General features: G+C 40.8%; 1 protein-coding gene across 1 annotated transcript in view; it reads left to right on the top strand.

Annotated features, from left to right (window-relative positions):
• Window positions 1-15,337, top strand: part of COL26A1 (collagen type XXVI alpha 1 chain) — a 187,356-nt gene that overhangs the window by 68,340 nt on the left and 103,679 nt on the right. Inside the window, exon 3 of the mRNA XM_016146508.2 lies at window positions 9,416-9,513. Within this exon, the coding sequence (XP_016001994.1) occupies window positions 9,416-9,513 (98 nt within the window). The remainder of the gene's footprint in view (window positions 1-9,415; window positions 9,514-15,337) is intronic.

Raw genomic sequence — 15,337 nt, 5'->3', positions numbered from 1 at the left:
CCCTCGGGAGGCCTGGTGGATGCTGGGCCAGAGCTCGTCGGCTTCGGTTGCCATGTGGAGTTTGCTCTCCATCTCACATGGATACCGTAGCACCACAGAATCAGGAGAAAGTTGGGATGGTGGGGTATCTCCACCTTGGGGCGATTTCAAGGCTCAGAGGCAAATCTTGTTTTTCTCTCCAATATCCTGAGGTCATTAAAGCCTTGGTGGTGGGGAGATGCTCCCGGTTCTGTGTGGCCCCTGCCCAGGACTTTGTCCTTGGCCCTTGATGTTGCTGTTGAGGAACGAGGCTAACACTACCATGTCAATGATGAGGTGAGCCCTGTGCAGGGGTCATAGTCTCTCTGGGGAGCCTCAGTGAAGCTGGCTTCTTCCCTGAGCTCAGTGTCCTCAGCTGAGGACAGTTTCAAGGCTATTAGAGGTTAGATGAAGTCTGTAGACCCTGAGATTACTGCCGTTTGTCTTATTGTGGGGGTGGTCTGGGGGCTGTTCTGACCTGAAAGGGATTGTTCCTTGAGATGAGGGGTGGGAGTGGGGCAGACTTCTTTGCCCCTTGGGAACAGCCTTGACCTCTTATCTCTCACACAGGCCCTTAAGACTGTGTGTGTGTGTGTGTGTGTGTGTACTTTATTTCTGACAGATAAAAATTGTGTATATTTAAAGTATACAATGCAAAGTTTATATATATATATATATATATATATATATATATATATAGTGAAATGATTACCATAATCAGGCTAATTAACATATCTATCGCCCCCATAGTCACCATTTTTTTGTGTTGTGAGAACACTTGGGATTAACTCTCAGCAAATTTCAAGTATGTGCTACATTATTATTACCTACAGCTGCCACACAGTACTTTAGGTTTCCAGAACTTATTCCTCTTATAACTGAAAGTTTGTGTCCTTTGATCAATATCTCCCTCATTCTGCCACATTTTAGCCTCTGGTAACCACCATTCTACTTTTTGTTACTATGAGCTTTACTTTTTTTTTTTTTTTTTTAGCAGAGGTTGGGGGGTGGAGTTCCATATAAGAGGTCATGAGATATTTGTGTTTCTGTGTTTGGCTTATTACAGGCGAATCCACATTATCTCAAATGGCAGGATTTCCTTTTTTTTTTTATGATGAAATAATATTCCGTTGTGTATATATGTATCTAGAGCACATTTTCTTTCTTCTTTTTTATTGAAATTTTAAAATTAAATTAATTGGGGTCACATTTTCTTTATCCATTCATCCGTCGTTGGACACCCAGGTTGTTTCCACATCTATTGACTATTGTGAATAATACAGCAAGGAACACTGGGTGCAGATCTTTTCAAGATAACTGATTTGGTTTCCTTTGGATATGTACCCAGAAGTGGGATTGCTGGGTCATATAATAATTCTATTTTTAATTTTTAAAGGAACTCTTTATACTATTTTGCATAGTGGCTACACCAATTTACATTCTCACCAACGATGATCTTCTTTACTCAGTCCATCAATTCAAATGCTAACCTTTCTGAAAACACCCTCACAGACACACCCAGAAATGTTTTACCAGCTATCTGGGCATCCCTCAGCATGGTCAAGTTGACATATGAAACTAACCATCACAATAGCTAACATTTATTAGCATTTGCATCTCCTACCTGAAAATTGTGTTAAACACTTGGTGTAAATATGTATTAGTCCACTTGAGCTGCTGTAACAAAATGCTATAGACTGGGTGGCTTAAGCAGCAGACATTTATTTTTCACAATTCTTGAGTCTGGGTAGTACAAGATCAAGGTACTGGCAGATTCAGTTCCCGGAGAAGTCCCTCTTCCTGGCTTATAGACAGCTGCCTCTGTATGCTCACATGGAGAGGTGGGGAGGGAGAAAGGGAGGTGGGGGGAGAGAGAGAGAGAGATAGAGAGAGAGAGAGAGAGAGAGAGAAGGGTTTGACCTTTCTTCCTTTTGTTATAAGGACATTAATCCCATCACAGGGCCCCAGCCACATGACCTCATCTAAACCTAATACTTCCCAAAGGCCCCGCCTCCAAATACCAACACTTTGAGGGTTAGGGTTTCAACGTATGAATTTGGGGGAAGGGGGACACAAACATTCAATCCATAACGACATCATCTGTTTTTTATTTAGCATTTACATTTTATTCCTTTTTGAGTGATTTAAAAGGCACAGAATTCAAAATCCAAGAAGACTAAAAGAGTATACAGTGAAAACTAAGGTCCCCACCCCCACTGGAGGTGTTTCCTGTTATCAGTTTCTTGTGTTTTTTTTTTCTTCAAGTGATAAAGAATTCCAACTATATCTCTCGTGAATATAGATGTAAAAATTTTAAATGAAATATTAGAAAATAGAATTCAGTGAGATATAAAAAAGATAATCCATCATGACCAAGTGGGACTTACCCCAGGAATGCTAGGTTAGTTTAACATTTGAATGTTAATTAATATAGTTCATCAAAATAGCAGATCAAAGGAGAAAAACCACATGATCATCTCAATAGATGTAAAAAAATCATTTGATAAAATTCAGAGCCCATTCATGGTAAAAAATAAAAATTTCTCAGCAAACTAGGTATAGAAGGGAATGTCCTCAATATAATAAAGAGTATCTACAAAAAATGTCTAACTAATGTCACACTTAATTGATAAAATATTGTGCACATTCTCCCTTAGTATGGGAACAAGAAAAGGATCATCATTATTATTACTTCTATTTAACATTGTATTGTAGGCAATAACACCAGGAGAAGAAATAAAAGGCATACAGATCAGAAACAAAGGGGATATAAACTACTCTTTATTTACAGATGACATTATTGTGTACATAGAAGATCCAAAGAAACAGGCAAATATATATAGTATTAGAACTAATAAATGAAGTTATCAAGGTCGCTGGATACAAGTGTTTACAGCCCCCCCCCCCCCGCATTTATATGTTGAAATCTTAACCCCCAAGGTGATGATATTTGTAGGTGGGGGCCTTTGAAAGGTAATTAGATCATGAGAGTAGAGCCTTTTATGAATGGAATTAGTGTTCTTACAAAAGAAACCCCATAGAGCTCGCTTGCCCCTTCCATCATGTGAGGATACAGCAAGAAGACTGTTAATCTATGAACAAGAATGTGGGCCCTCACTAGATACAGAATCTGCCAGCACCTTGGTCTTGGGCTTCCCAGCTTCCAGAACTATGAGAAATAAATTTCTGTTATCTAGGAGCCACCCAGTCATTGGTAATCTGTTATAGTATCCAGGACAGACAAAGATACAAGGTTAATATACAAATAAATGAATAGCAATATACCAGTGGAAGAAGTAAATAATGAAATGAAAAAAAAAACCCTCCTCATGTATACTAAAATTAAAAAAAAAAACATTAAATACTGCTTTGAAATGAATGTTTGTATCCCTTCAAATTCATGTGTTGAAGCCCTTACTCCACAATGGCACTGTATTTGGAGATGGATCCGTAAGGATGTAATTAAGGTTAAAAGAGGTCATGAAGGTGGGGCCCTGATCCAATAGGATTAGTGTCCTTATAAGGAGAGACATCAGAGCTCACTGGTGCGCTCTCTATCTCTCTCTCTCTTCCCACCCCTCACCTCTCTACACAGACACACACACACACACACACACACACACACACACAGACACACACACACACGAAAGGCCATGTAAGAGGACACAGTGAGAAAGTGTCTGTCTGCTAGTCAGGAAGAAAGGCCTCACCAGAAACTGAACCAGCTGGAATCTTCATCTCAGATTTCTGAGCCTCCAGAACTTTGCAAAAATAAAGTTCCGTTGTTCAAGCCATCCAGTTTATTATATTTTGTGATGGCGGCCTGAGCAGGCAAAGACAAATACTTAGGAGTAAATTTAACAAAAGATATTCATATAAATAAATGGAAAGTTCTGCCATACTCATGGATAGGAAGACTCGATATTATTAAGATATCAATTCTCTAGAAATCGATCTATAAATTCCATGTAATCTTTATCAAAATCATGGTGGGCTTTCTCTTTTCTTTCTTTCTTTCTTTCTTTCTTTCTTTCTTTCTTTCTTTCTTTCTTTCTTTCTTTCTTTCTTTCTTTCTGAAATTGATAAGCCAATTAAAAAATCTATGGGAATGCAAAAGACCTAGATAATCTTGAAGGAGAACAAAATTGGAAGACTTACATTACCAGATTTTAAGACTTACTATGAAGCTACATTATTAAAGCAATGTGGTTTTGGTGCAAGGATAGAAAAACAGATCAATGGAACAGAATTGAGTCCAGACACAGACTGACATTTAAACAATCATTTGGTTGTGAACAAAGCACTAAAATAAGTCAAACAGGGAAAAGAAGGTCTTTTCAATAAATGGTACTGGAACAAATGTGTGTCCAAATGGAAAACAATGAACTTTGTCTCCTACTTAACAAAAAATAACATTTTAAAAATTGGTAAATTCGACTTCATTAAAGTTAAAAACCGATTATTATAAATACGTCTTTAAGAAAATAGAAAGGCAAGCTATTTTTCAAGTGGGAAAAAATACTCGAAATACATATATGTGACAAAGGTCTTCTATAAATATATATATCTTATAAATCAATAAGAAAAAGACATAAAACCCAATGTAAAAGTGGGCAAAAGTCTTGAACAGGCTCTTCACAAAAGAAGATATGCAAATGACAAACACGAGAAGGGGTTACTTCATTTAGTCAACAGGAATTGCAGATTAAAACCATAATGAAAGAGTACCACATACACCCTGACTAAAATGACTAAAATGAAAATGACTGACAATAGCAAATGCTGGCAAGGTCATAGAGCACCTGGAACTCAAACACTGCTGCTAGGCATGTGAACTGGTTTATCCAAACAAGTCACAGAAACCTGTTTGTACCATCTACTAAAGTTAATACATCCAGCCTATATCCCATCTATTCTATTTCTAGGTATATACTTTAGAGAAATGAAAACGTCTGTTTATAAAGACTTACGTGAGAATACTCACAGCATCTTTGTCCATCAGAGCTCATGACTGGAAACAATCCGAATGCCAACCAATCGTAAAGGGACAAATTATAGTATATTTATATACTGGAATACTATTCAGCAATGAAAAGTAACAGAATACGACTATACTTAACATGGATGAACCTCACAGATATAATGGATGTGTGAAAGAAGGCAGTCACAAATGAGTGCGTGCTGTAAGATTCCATTTGTATGAAATTTTACAACAGGCAAAACCAGTCTCTGGTGAGAGAGACTTTAGAGCAATGAGAATGTTGGTGTGCCCGTAGGTAAAAGTTCAAAGAGCTAAACATTAGGTTTGTCTATTTTACTCCATGTAAATTATATTTTTATAATGCAAGGAAAAAATTCATTATATGTGAGAGGTGAACTCAGTGCTGTCCTTCATAGCATTTATCACAGTGTATGGTTATATATTCATGTGCAATGTATGGTTAGTGCCGTAAGCTCTAACAGAGCGAAGCTGGTGCCTGCCTTCTTCATTCTTGTATTCTGTGCCTGGCACACAGCAGGCTCTTGGTATGTATCCGCTGAGTGCACGGATGAGTGTTGGGTTAAAACCAAGCTCAGTATAAGGTGTTGTGGGAAGGCTGAGGAGGGAGCCTGTGAACTCTGGCCAGGGGATAGGAGTGCTTCACTATAAGGAGGGGACATTTGAGTCACACTCTGAAAGCTCCTGAGGATTTTTCTCAGGTTGAGTAAAAGAGAAGGACAGGTAGGCAGAGAAGCCTGCACATGCAGAGGCCCCAGGGGCAGGAAGAACAGCTTGTTGTGCGCTGGTGGTAGGAGCCTTGGCTGGTGCTGGCAGAAGGAGGGTTGGTGGAAGGGTAGGCAGGGTCTTATTTACTGGCCTAAAGAGTTTGGTCTTTAGTCCATGGGAGTCATGGAAGGTTTTAAGAGAAGGCAGTCATAAAACTAGATCTGCATTTCAGAAAGATCACTGGGTTTGCAGATTGGACCCCAGTGGAAGGGCTGGGAGTTCTTCATGGATGTAGTAGAATGAAGCTCCTCAGGTTCTTGCCCAGACAGAGGGACAGGACACAACACTGAGCCTGCCTTGGGCATTCAGGTGAGACTCGAGGGGTCAGCCATGCTGAGCCCTGGTCCTTTGGGCTGATGAGGCAGCGCCACCTACTGGTGTGCCCTGTTCCAGGACTTCACAGGCCATCTGGTTGCTTCTGATCCCTGAGTTGATCAGGCAAGCCTATGACCTCAGAATGAGGGGCAGAAAGACCTTCTCTAGGGGCCGAGCTCTCCCTCTGGTTCAAGGGCTCAAGATCAATACCTTATGCACATGTAGGAAGGAAAACTGTTTCCCCGTACCAAATGGACACAAACTAGTATTACTAGGCCCTGCCAATTCTGCTTGCATTTGGATCCTAGTTCTACTACCTTCTAGCAGTGCAACCTTGAGAAAGTTACTTGACTTCTTTGTGCCTCGGTTTTTCTCATCTGTAAATTAAGAATAGTAAGAGTGTCCAACTGTTAGGGCTGTTATGAATCAGCAAATGTAAAACACTCAGAACCATGCCTGGTACATGGTGAGCACTCGATCAAAGCTCATCTTATATGTATTATTATCATTATTGTCATTCAAGATGTGGACCGAAGAACGCCTGGTGCATTTGGAGGGCTCATGGGCTGGAAGCTGAGGGGCAGCTTGTGGCTCAGACTCTCCTGATCACAGTGGGGACACTGAAGGGTACAGCCTGGGAAGAATGAGATCAGATATGCATTTTGCAAACACAACATCTGTGCACCCCTTTCTGCTTTTGGTGCCTTGCACACTTGCCCTCCCAGTGAGCTTCACACCCCAAATCCTGGTCTCCATCATGCAGACTAGGAAACAGGCTCAGGGAGGTTAAGGAATGTGTGCAAGTCCACTTCATGAGCTAGGGGCAGAACTCAAAGCCCAGGGCTTGTGCCTTGCAGCCCAGGGCTTCATCTATCCCAATAGTCTCCACCCTTTTTGGCACCAGAGACTGGTGCTCTATGAGAATCTAATGCCTGATGATCTGAGGTGGAGCTGAGGTGATGGTGCTAGCTCTGGGGAGCGGCTGCAGATACAGATGAAGCTTTGCTGGCTTGCCTGCTGTTCACCTCCTGCTGTGCGATCTGGTTCCTAACAAGTCATGGACAGGTACTGGTCGGTGGCCCAGGACTTGGGGGCTCCTGTTCTACCCCGTGGTGCTGAGGTTATGAGAGGGACTTGTTCATGGCATCAGATGCTTTGGACAGGACACAAGCAACAAGCTACTTGACCTGCTTCTGCCCTGCATGTTAGTCCTGAGTGGATTCCGAAGCTTTTTAGGTTCTCTCAGCTGGAGCAGTAATCTTATTCCAGAAATTAATTTTAGAACTGAGATCTTTTTTTTCTAGACAATTTATTTTTGTTTTTGTTTTGTTGTTGTTGTTTTTACCCACTTTTATTGAGAAATAATTGATGTACATCACTGTATAAGTTTAAGGTATACAACATGATGGTTTGACTTACACATATTGTGAAAAGCTGACCACGATAAAACTGGAATTTTAAATCTAAATTAAAGCGTCTTCCCTCTCCCAGCTAGGCCTGTTTCAGGCTGGGGACATCTGCACCAGGAAGGGTATGAGCCTATGAATGGGAGCATGTGAGTGTTGAGTGTGTGAACGTGTGAAGGGTGAGAGAGTGTAGGAGTGTGTGAAAGCACGTGAGCGTGTGTGTGTGTGTGTGTGAGTGTGTATGTATGTGACTTTGTGAATGTGTGAGCATGTGAGTGTGTGAATGAATGCGTGCGCCAGTATGAAAGTGTAGGAGTTGTGTGTTTGTTCTGCAGTCTATTCGTATTCCTCGGGCCCAAGCTCATCAACGCGCCTATGTCCCACCAGGCCGACTGCTTAAGGAGAGGTGAGGATGACACTGCTGCCACTCCCCAACCTCATGGGCCTACGCCAGCCGTTTCCTGGGCGCAGGCGACTCTGAGAGTCCACAGGCCTGGGTTTGCTCCGCAGGCCCCAGCCGTGGGCACCCCTCCATGCACACTCCTGGCTCCTCACTCAAAGGGTTCTGCCCCTGGCTGCACACAGCCACACACCCCCTTAGATCTCCAGAGGGAAGCTGGTTTGCTGGAATGTTTACAAAAGATGAGTGAGAGGATTTTTTTTTAAAGGAGAAATTAGTGTGACAGGATTTTTCAGATTTAGTGCAGCATTCTGACATTCAAGATGTGACTCGTATGTTTTCCTGTCAACAGGGCATCTTGAAACGTCACGCCTGCTGCTATCGATTAATTTATAATTTTTCTATTAACCGATTAAGTTGCTCAGTGTCAGCAGATTCAAATTTTGTGAAGTCATGTACTTTTGTTTTCAAGAGGAAATTGTGCCAACTTGATCAAGCAGCAAAGTTATAATGATGCACGTAAAGCTGATAATGAGGCTGAATTTTTCCCTCTTGTGAAATTTGGTCATTGATGTTATATTCACTATTCTTGGAGTCTTACAAAATCCCCAAAGAATTCGATACAAAAGAATCATACAACTTATTTTTAAGAAAAATTTGAAACTGTAGGACTGTGAAATTTTACCATGGAGTCCGCAGCAGTTGCAGAACATTTTATTACCGCTAAGTTCCCACTACTAGATTCTAAAATTTCATTGAAGGCTGTGATTTGCTTGAGGATGGAGACTCAGTTTTATCAGTCTGTGACCACGTTATAGAATGTAGTTGGTGCTCAGTAAGTATGAATCAACCAGAAGAAATAAGACTGGGGAAAAGGTTGGAGTTCGGTGACCTGCATGTGGTTGGAAGTTGCAAAGGTTCTCATGATATTTTTTTTTCCTTATTCATTATTTTGGTCAATGTCTTCACTCAGGCCGCCATAACAAAATAGCACAGACTGAGTGGCTTAAACAATACAAATTAATTTTTTCAGGTGGCTGTCTTCTGCTGCACCCCACATGGCCTTTTCATAATGTGTGTGTGCGAGCGACTCTCTTTTCCTCTGCTTATAAGGTCACCAGTCCTATTGAATTAGGGTCCCACCCTTAGGTCCTTATTTAACTTTAAATACTTCCTGAAGACCCTATGTTCAAATAAGTCACACTGAGGGGTTAGGGCTTCAACATATGAATTCTGGGGGACACAATTCATTCCATAGCAGTCAGTGTGCAGGACATTTCTCCACCATAGATGGCCACACTTGGAGACTTCCAGGAAGACAGATCTGGATCAGTCTTGCATGGAGGGCTGGTCACTTGCCCAGGGCCACATAGCCAGTGGCACAAAGCTGTGGTGACGGGCTATACTGGCTGGGTGGCTCTCAGAACCCTGGGCTGGCTGCAGGGGTGGGGTCTGGGGGGTCTGTGGGATGCTCACATTGTCCTGATGCTACCCTTGTGTTAGTTACAGGACTCTGATCAGACCCACATACAGAGTGTCCTACCGAACGGTAACGGCGCTGGAGTGGAGATGCTGTCCTGGCTTTACTGGGAGCAACTGTGATGAGGGTGAGTCCACTGGAGAATGGGGTCAGGGGACTTGGCGCTGGCCAGGCTGGGCTGCAGCGTCCTGAGGGCTTCTCCCCCCACCACCTACTGTGAGCAGGTCTCTGTCCCTCCATGTTATGTTCTTCCTTTTCCAAAGCAACTCATGACCAAATGCTCTGGACTGGCTAAACTGGAGTGAGGCTGCCACCCTGCCCATGGCACTGAGGTGGGGTCCTTGTATGCAGAGGTTGGTGGGGGATGGAGGAAACCCATGTGTCCTGGCCTGGGAGAGGGGATTTGACTTATAGCTTATTTCTTTTTCTCTGGCTCTGACTTACCCAGAAATTACAGCAGGCAGAGCTGGAAGTTTGGGCTTTGAGCAAGTGCAGACGAGGGTCCACCAGCCTGGGAGCTATGTCTGTTCTAGAATGAGGCAGGTGCACCTGGTGGGCCGCAGCAGAAGGAAGGCCTCACCTGGCTGGTCCTGCCCTTCTGCTGGGCTGATGTGTAGAGGGAGGACAAGAGAATGGGGCCCAGAGCCAGGCGTTCCTTCTGAGCCCTGCACTGGGCTCACCTTGGCTCTGGAGCCCGATGGGACCAAACAGCCACAGTGGAAGTAAGAGATCGCTAGCAACAAATCTCTGCCATCACAGCCAGGGAAACCAGGTCCTCCCTAATGAACAGGTTTGGGGCACATCTCGTTCCCAGCGTACCTGGCTGGTCCGAAGGCTCAGTGGCCAATTTCGTATTCTGAAACAGTAATTCTCCTTAACCTTGACTTTCTAACAAAATTATTCTCTCTCATCTTTTTTATTACCGAATTTACTGATTTTGATCTATCTATCTATCTATCTATCTATCTATCTATCTATCTATCTATCTATCTATGCTTTTATAATACAAGCAAGAGGATAATTAAGTATTATAAATTATAAGTTAAATATGTGCTTTTATTGTAAACAGACTAAAATGCTTTAGGATACAATAAATATAACAATAGAAATAGTAGTCGTAGTAATGATGATGATGATGCTTCAGTGGACCTGTGGCCCAAAGCTGAGCCGAAGGAAGGGGTTGGGTATAAAAGGTCCATTGGTATCACCCTTCCTGATTTACAAGATGCCTGATCCTGGGAGTGAAGGGTGGCCCACACTTGGGAACACAGGACTTCCCTGGGCCTTTCCTTGGGGAGGAGCAGGAAGGAGCTTAAGGGTGAGGGGTAAGGGGAGGCTGGGCTTCCCCAGGTGGATGTATGGGTGGCAGGACTCTGTACTTTATGTAATGAATGACCGCAGCTTACACCAGTCCCCTCACTGAGGTCTAAGGTTCTCAGAGTCCAGATATGGACCTGTCAGTGCCATGGCCATGGAGAGAGACATCTGGTCCCTGCAGCAGAACAGAACAGCCCTACTGTCTAGATTCTGACATGGGCTGGAGCGGCAAGGATTTCGAGGGAAATGATTGAATTACCCTTAAGTAACTGACTGGGTGCTTTTCGACCATGAATAAAATGAGCAGCACCCAATGGAGTACTGGCCTACTATCAAGGCCTCACTTTCAGAAGCACTGCTTTGGCATTAGGAAGACTTCCAGGCCCTTCTTTCAGCAACCAGAGCCTCCGGGCTCCCTTTGCTGCTCTCCCCATCCTTGCTTCAGCTGACTATCGTCATATGTTTTAATATCTGCCTCCCCAACTGCCCCTTGCCACCCGTGGGACTGTCTGGTTCTTCTGAGGTAACTGTCCCAGCCTGAATGGCAGGAATCCCTCCCTCTCCTGAAAACCACTGCAGTGCTAGAGCACATATTTTTCATTTCTCTTCATAGTCTCTTTATCAGAGAAATGAATGAACTACTAAATGAAGTACATGTTTCAAAGTGTTTAAGTTGTAATTCTCATGCAAGTGGACAGTGAGCATGTCTTATTGAACTCGTTTAATGAGGGAATCAGCAGAATGGCAAAGCTGATTCAAAAGAGGATTAGAGAAATATATATGTGTTTATATATACACACACACAGCATACATATACACACATACATATATAATGTTAATACACATGCATACATATGTATATATATGCTATGAACTATATTTCATATATATATGAAATAAGAACCCAAAATAAGACCACTAAGTTAGATCCTACGAGACAACAAAAAGCAAAACCTTTGGGGCCATCCTCTCTACCGAGCAGCAATCACTTGCATCTTACCAGTTTTGTACACATTAACATCCAATGTTGCAGAACTTGGGCTGTAGTCCATAGTACATGATACATAAACAAAGTGACTTTCTTCCAGGGAGTTAGTGGCACTTAGGCAGGCTCGTTAGAGAGTGCTCTAGCATGACATGAAAAGGTTAGGCCATCACCTTTTTGCTCTATTTCTGTGTTTTGGGTAAGCCTTCTTGCAGATGAGTAGACGAAGCTCAGAGGAGGCATGTCTACTGCAGGGTGAGGGACGAGGTATGCTTCTTTCAGAGATCCTGAAGGTCGAGTGGCCTCTTCCCACCTGTGAGCATGAGAGTCCTGCACGATTGAGGATTCCTGGGAGTGCGGGGGCCTGTACTGTCTGTGACTGGCTCCTGGAAGCCTTTGTAAATATTTTGCATTACTGAAAATGAAACAATAAAGACAGAAGGTGAAATCAAGGTGGCGTTTGTGACTTTAAGCACATTCCTAAGATGGTTGTGGGGGGTCCTTGGCCGTTAAGTCTCACTCATTCCCACTGCTGCTTCTCTGGAGAGCCTGCAGGTTAGAGGTGCTCTCAGTGGATTTCGCTTTGGTTCAGATGAGATTTGCCAGGAGAGGTGTCTTTTTCTTTGGCTGTTTCTGGTCTTCCTTCCAAGTGCCCAGGTCTCTCTGGTCTCCTGACTTGGGCCTTGGGCCTTCCTAGGGGTAGGTGGCTCATGTTTCCCAAGTGGCCTCTTTATGGGCCTGCCTCCTCCTTGCTGTGTCTCCCCAGGTTTTCCTTCCTATGGACCTCCTCTCCTTCCTCTTTGGATGCCCCAGGAGTGCAGGCCAAAGGCTTGGGACTATTATCCTTCAGAGAGATGTCTATATATAGTTGATCTTAATTTTTTGTAGGTTCTGTATTTGTGAATTGTTTTACTAGCTAAAGTTTTTTGTAACCCCCAAAACAATACTAACAGCACTTTTGTGGTCATTCGCAGACATGCACAGAGAGACAAAAAATTTGAGTTGCCCAACTTGCATGTTCCTGGCTGAAGTTGAACAAGGCGAAATTTTGCCTTCTTGTTTAAACTCTTATATTGCAAACAAATGTCCTTTTTATGGTCTGTTTAATGCTATGGTTTTCACATTTTTGTGCTTTTCTAGGTGATCCCATTATTTGAAATATTCCCAAGTTTATTGCTGTCTAGTGTTCTAAAGTGCGAAAAGGTTATGATGTGCCTCTTGGAGAAAATGGATGTGTCAGATAAGCTTTATTTGGGCATTGGTTATAGCACTGTTGACTGTGAGTTCAATGTTAATGAATCAACAGTATATATTTAATAAGAAGTCTTCAAATAGAAGCACAAATAAAACAAGATTACGTATTGATCAGTTATTGAAAACATTGTGACTTGATGCTCATATCTCACCTGTATCTCCCTTAGGAGTAGTGGTTCAGTATTTACAAATTCAGTTTCCAGTATCTTTATAGACCCTATCAACCATAAATATGAAAATTAACCAAATCTATGAATCTATATCTATAACTATATTCATTTATCTAGAAATATTTCTTCTTATTACAAAAGCAAGTATATGTTCAGTGTAGAAAAAGTGAAAACACCCACTTAAGGTAACCCCCAAGTCTCACTTCAGTGAAATGCCCCCAGCCCTTTTTCTGTACTCACATGTCAGTTGTAATGTGCATGTCGTTTAATAACTTTCTTTTTCACAAAAGTTGTCATGGACATCTCTCCTTGTCAATTGATAGTTTTCCGTAGTATCATTTTTAGTGGCTGTGGAATGTGGTTACATGCTTTATTAACTACATCCCTATTACAAGATATTTAGGTTGCTTCCAGTTGTTAAATTATTAATAACATTGTTGTAAACATTTTTTTACTGAGGTAAAATTTACATATACTGAAATGCACCAATTTTAAATGTATAATTTGATGTTTGATAAATGCATAAACATTTCTATCGCCTCCCAGATAATTCCTACCCCTAAGCAGTCACTATTCTAATTTCTGTTGTCATAGATCAGTTTGACCTATATTTGACCTTCGCATAAATGGAGTCATATAGTATGATTTCCTTTTATATATAGTTTCTTTTGCTTAACATAATTTTTGACATGTGTTCATGTTGTTATGTGTGTATCAGTAGTTTATTCATTTTCATTACTGGGTATTATTTCATTATATATGTTCTGTGAACATTCTGACATATGTCTTTCTGTGGCCATGTGTTTTTATTTCCCTTGAATAATCCCTAGGAGTGGAATTTCTAGGTCGTGGTGTATGTTTAACTTTATAAGAAAGAGCCAAACTCTTTTCATATGGTTTTACCATTTTATACTGCCACAAGGAAAGTATGTTCCAAATGCTCCACATCCTTGCCAACATTTGGTGTTTTCAGCCTTTTTTCTTTTAGCTATTGTAGTGGGTGTGAAATGCTCTCATTGTGATTTTAATTTGCACTTCCCTGTTAACTGATGATGTTGAGCGTTTTTTTGTATGCCTATCTGATGTGCTTACCAGTCATTCTTATATCTTTTTTTGTGTGTGTGAAACTGTCTGACCAAGACTTTTGCTCATTTTTAATTGGGTCGTTTAATTTCATAAGAAACAGCCAAACTGTTTTCCAAAGAGGTTTTAACAGTTTACAATCTCACAAGCAAAGTATGTTCCAATTGTTCTCCATTTTTGCCAACATTTGGTGATATTAGTCTTTTTAATTTTAGATTAAAATTAGGGAATGAAATGGAAAGTAATTGTTATATTTCCTTTTTAATGACTGTTTTGACCACCCTAGTTCCTATACATTTCCATAAAAATTTCACAATCAACTTATCAAAAAGCTGACTGTTGGGACTGAGATGAGGATTGTGATGAATTTATAGGCCAATTTGGGGAGAATGGAAATATTGATAATGAGTGTGTAGATTCATGAACATGGTATAGCTCTCCATTTTTTTAGGCCCTCTTTGATTTTTCTCAGCCATGTTTTGTAGTTTTCAGTGTAGAGGGCTTGCTTGTCTTTTATTAAACTTAGTTCTAAATATTTTGTATTTTTGGTGCTTTTTTAAAAATGGAATTGCTTTTTAAAATTTCATTTTCTATTTTTTTTTTTTACTGCTAGTATATAGAAATATATATTTTGAATATTTACCTTGTATACAAAAACAATGCTAAATTTCTTTATTAGTTCTAGTAGTTTATTTATTGATTTCTTTGAATTTTCTTCAAAAACTATCACGTCCTCTGTGAATAAATATTATTTGCTTCTTTCTTTCAAATCTTTATGACTTTTATTTTTTTTTAATATCTTATTGAGCTGGCTAGAACTTCTAGTAAAATGTTTAATAGAAGTGGTAAGAACAGATATATTTACCTTGTTTCTGGTCATAGGGGGAAGTTCTCCATATTTCAATATTAAATAAGTGGTTAGCAATTGATTTTTCATATATGCCCATTATTAGAGGAAGATAATCACTTCTATTCTTAGTTTGTTGAGAATACAACATATAAATTTCATCAAATGTTTTTTCTGCATATATACTGAAGTGATCATTTTTTATTCTTTATTATGTTAATGTAACAAATTACATTTATTTAGAATATTAAACTAACTTTTTTTTTCTGGGAATAACCTTATTATTACTGGGATA

The sequence above is a fragment of the Rousettus aegyptiacus genome, unplaced genomic scaffold (genome assembly GCF_014176215.1).
Source record: "Rousettus aegyptiacus isolate mRouAeg1 unplaced genomic scaffold, mRouAeg1.p scaffold_m13_p_8, whole genome shotgun sequence".
In the NCBI taxonomy this organism is placed as follows: domain Eukaryota; kingdom Metazoa; phylum Chordata; class Mammalia; order Chiroptera; family Pteropodidae; genus Rousettus; species Rousettus aegyptiacus.
Note: the sequence above shows the minus strand (reverse complement) of the source record. Positions and strands in the feature narration are given on the sequence as shown.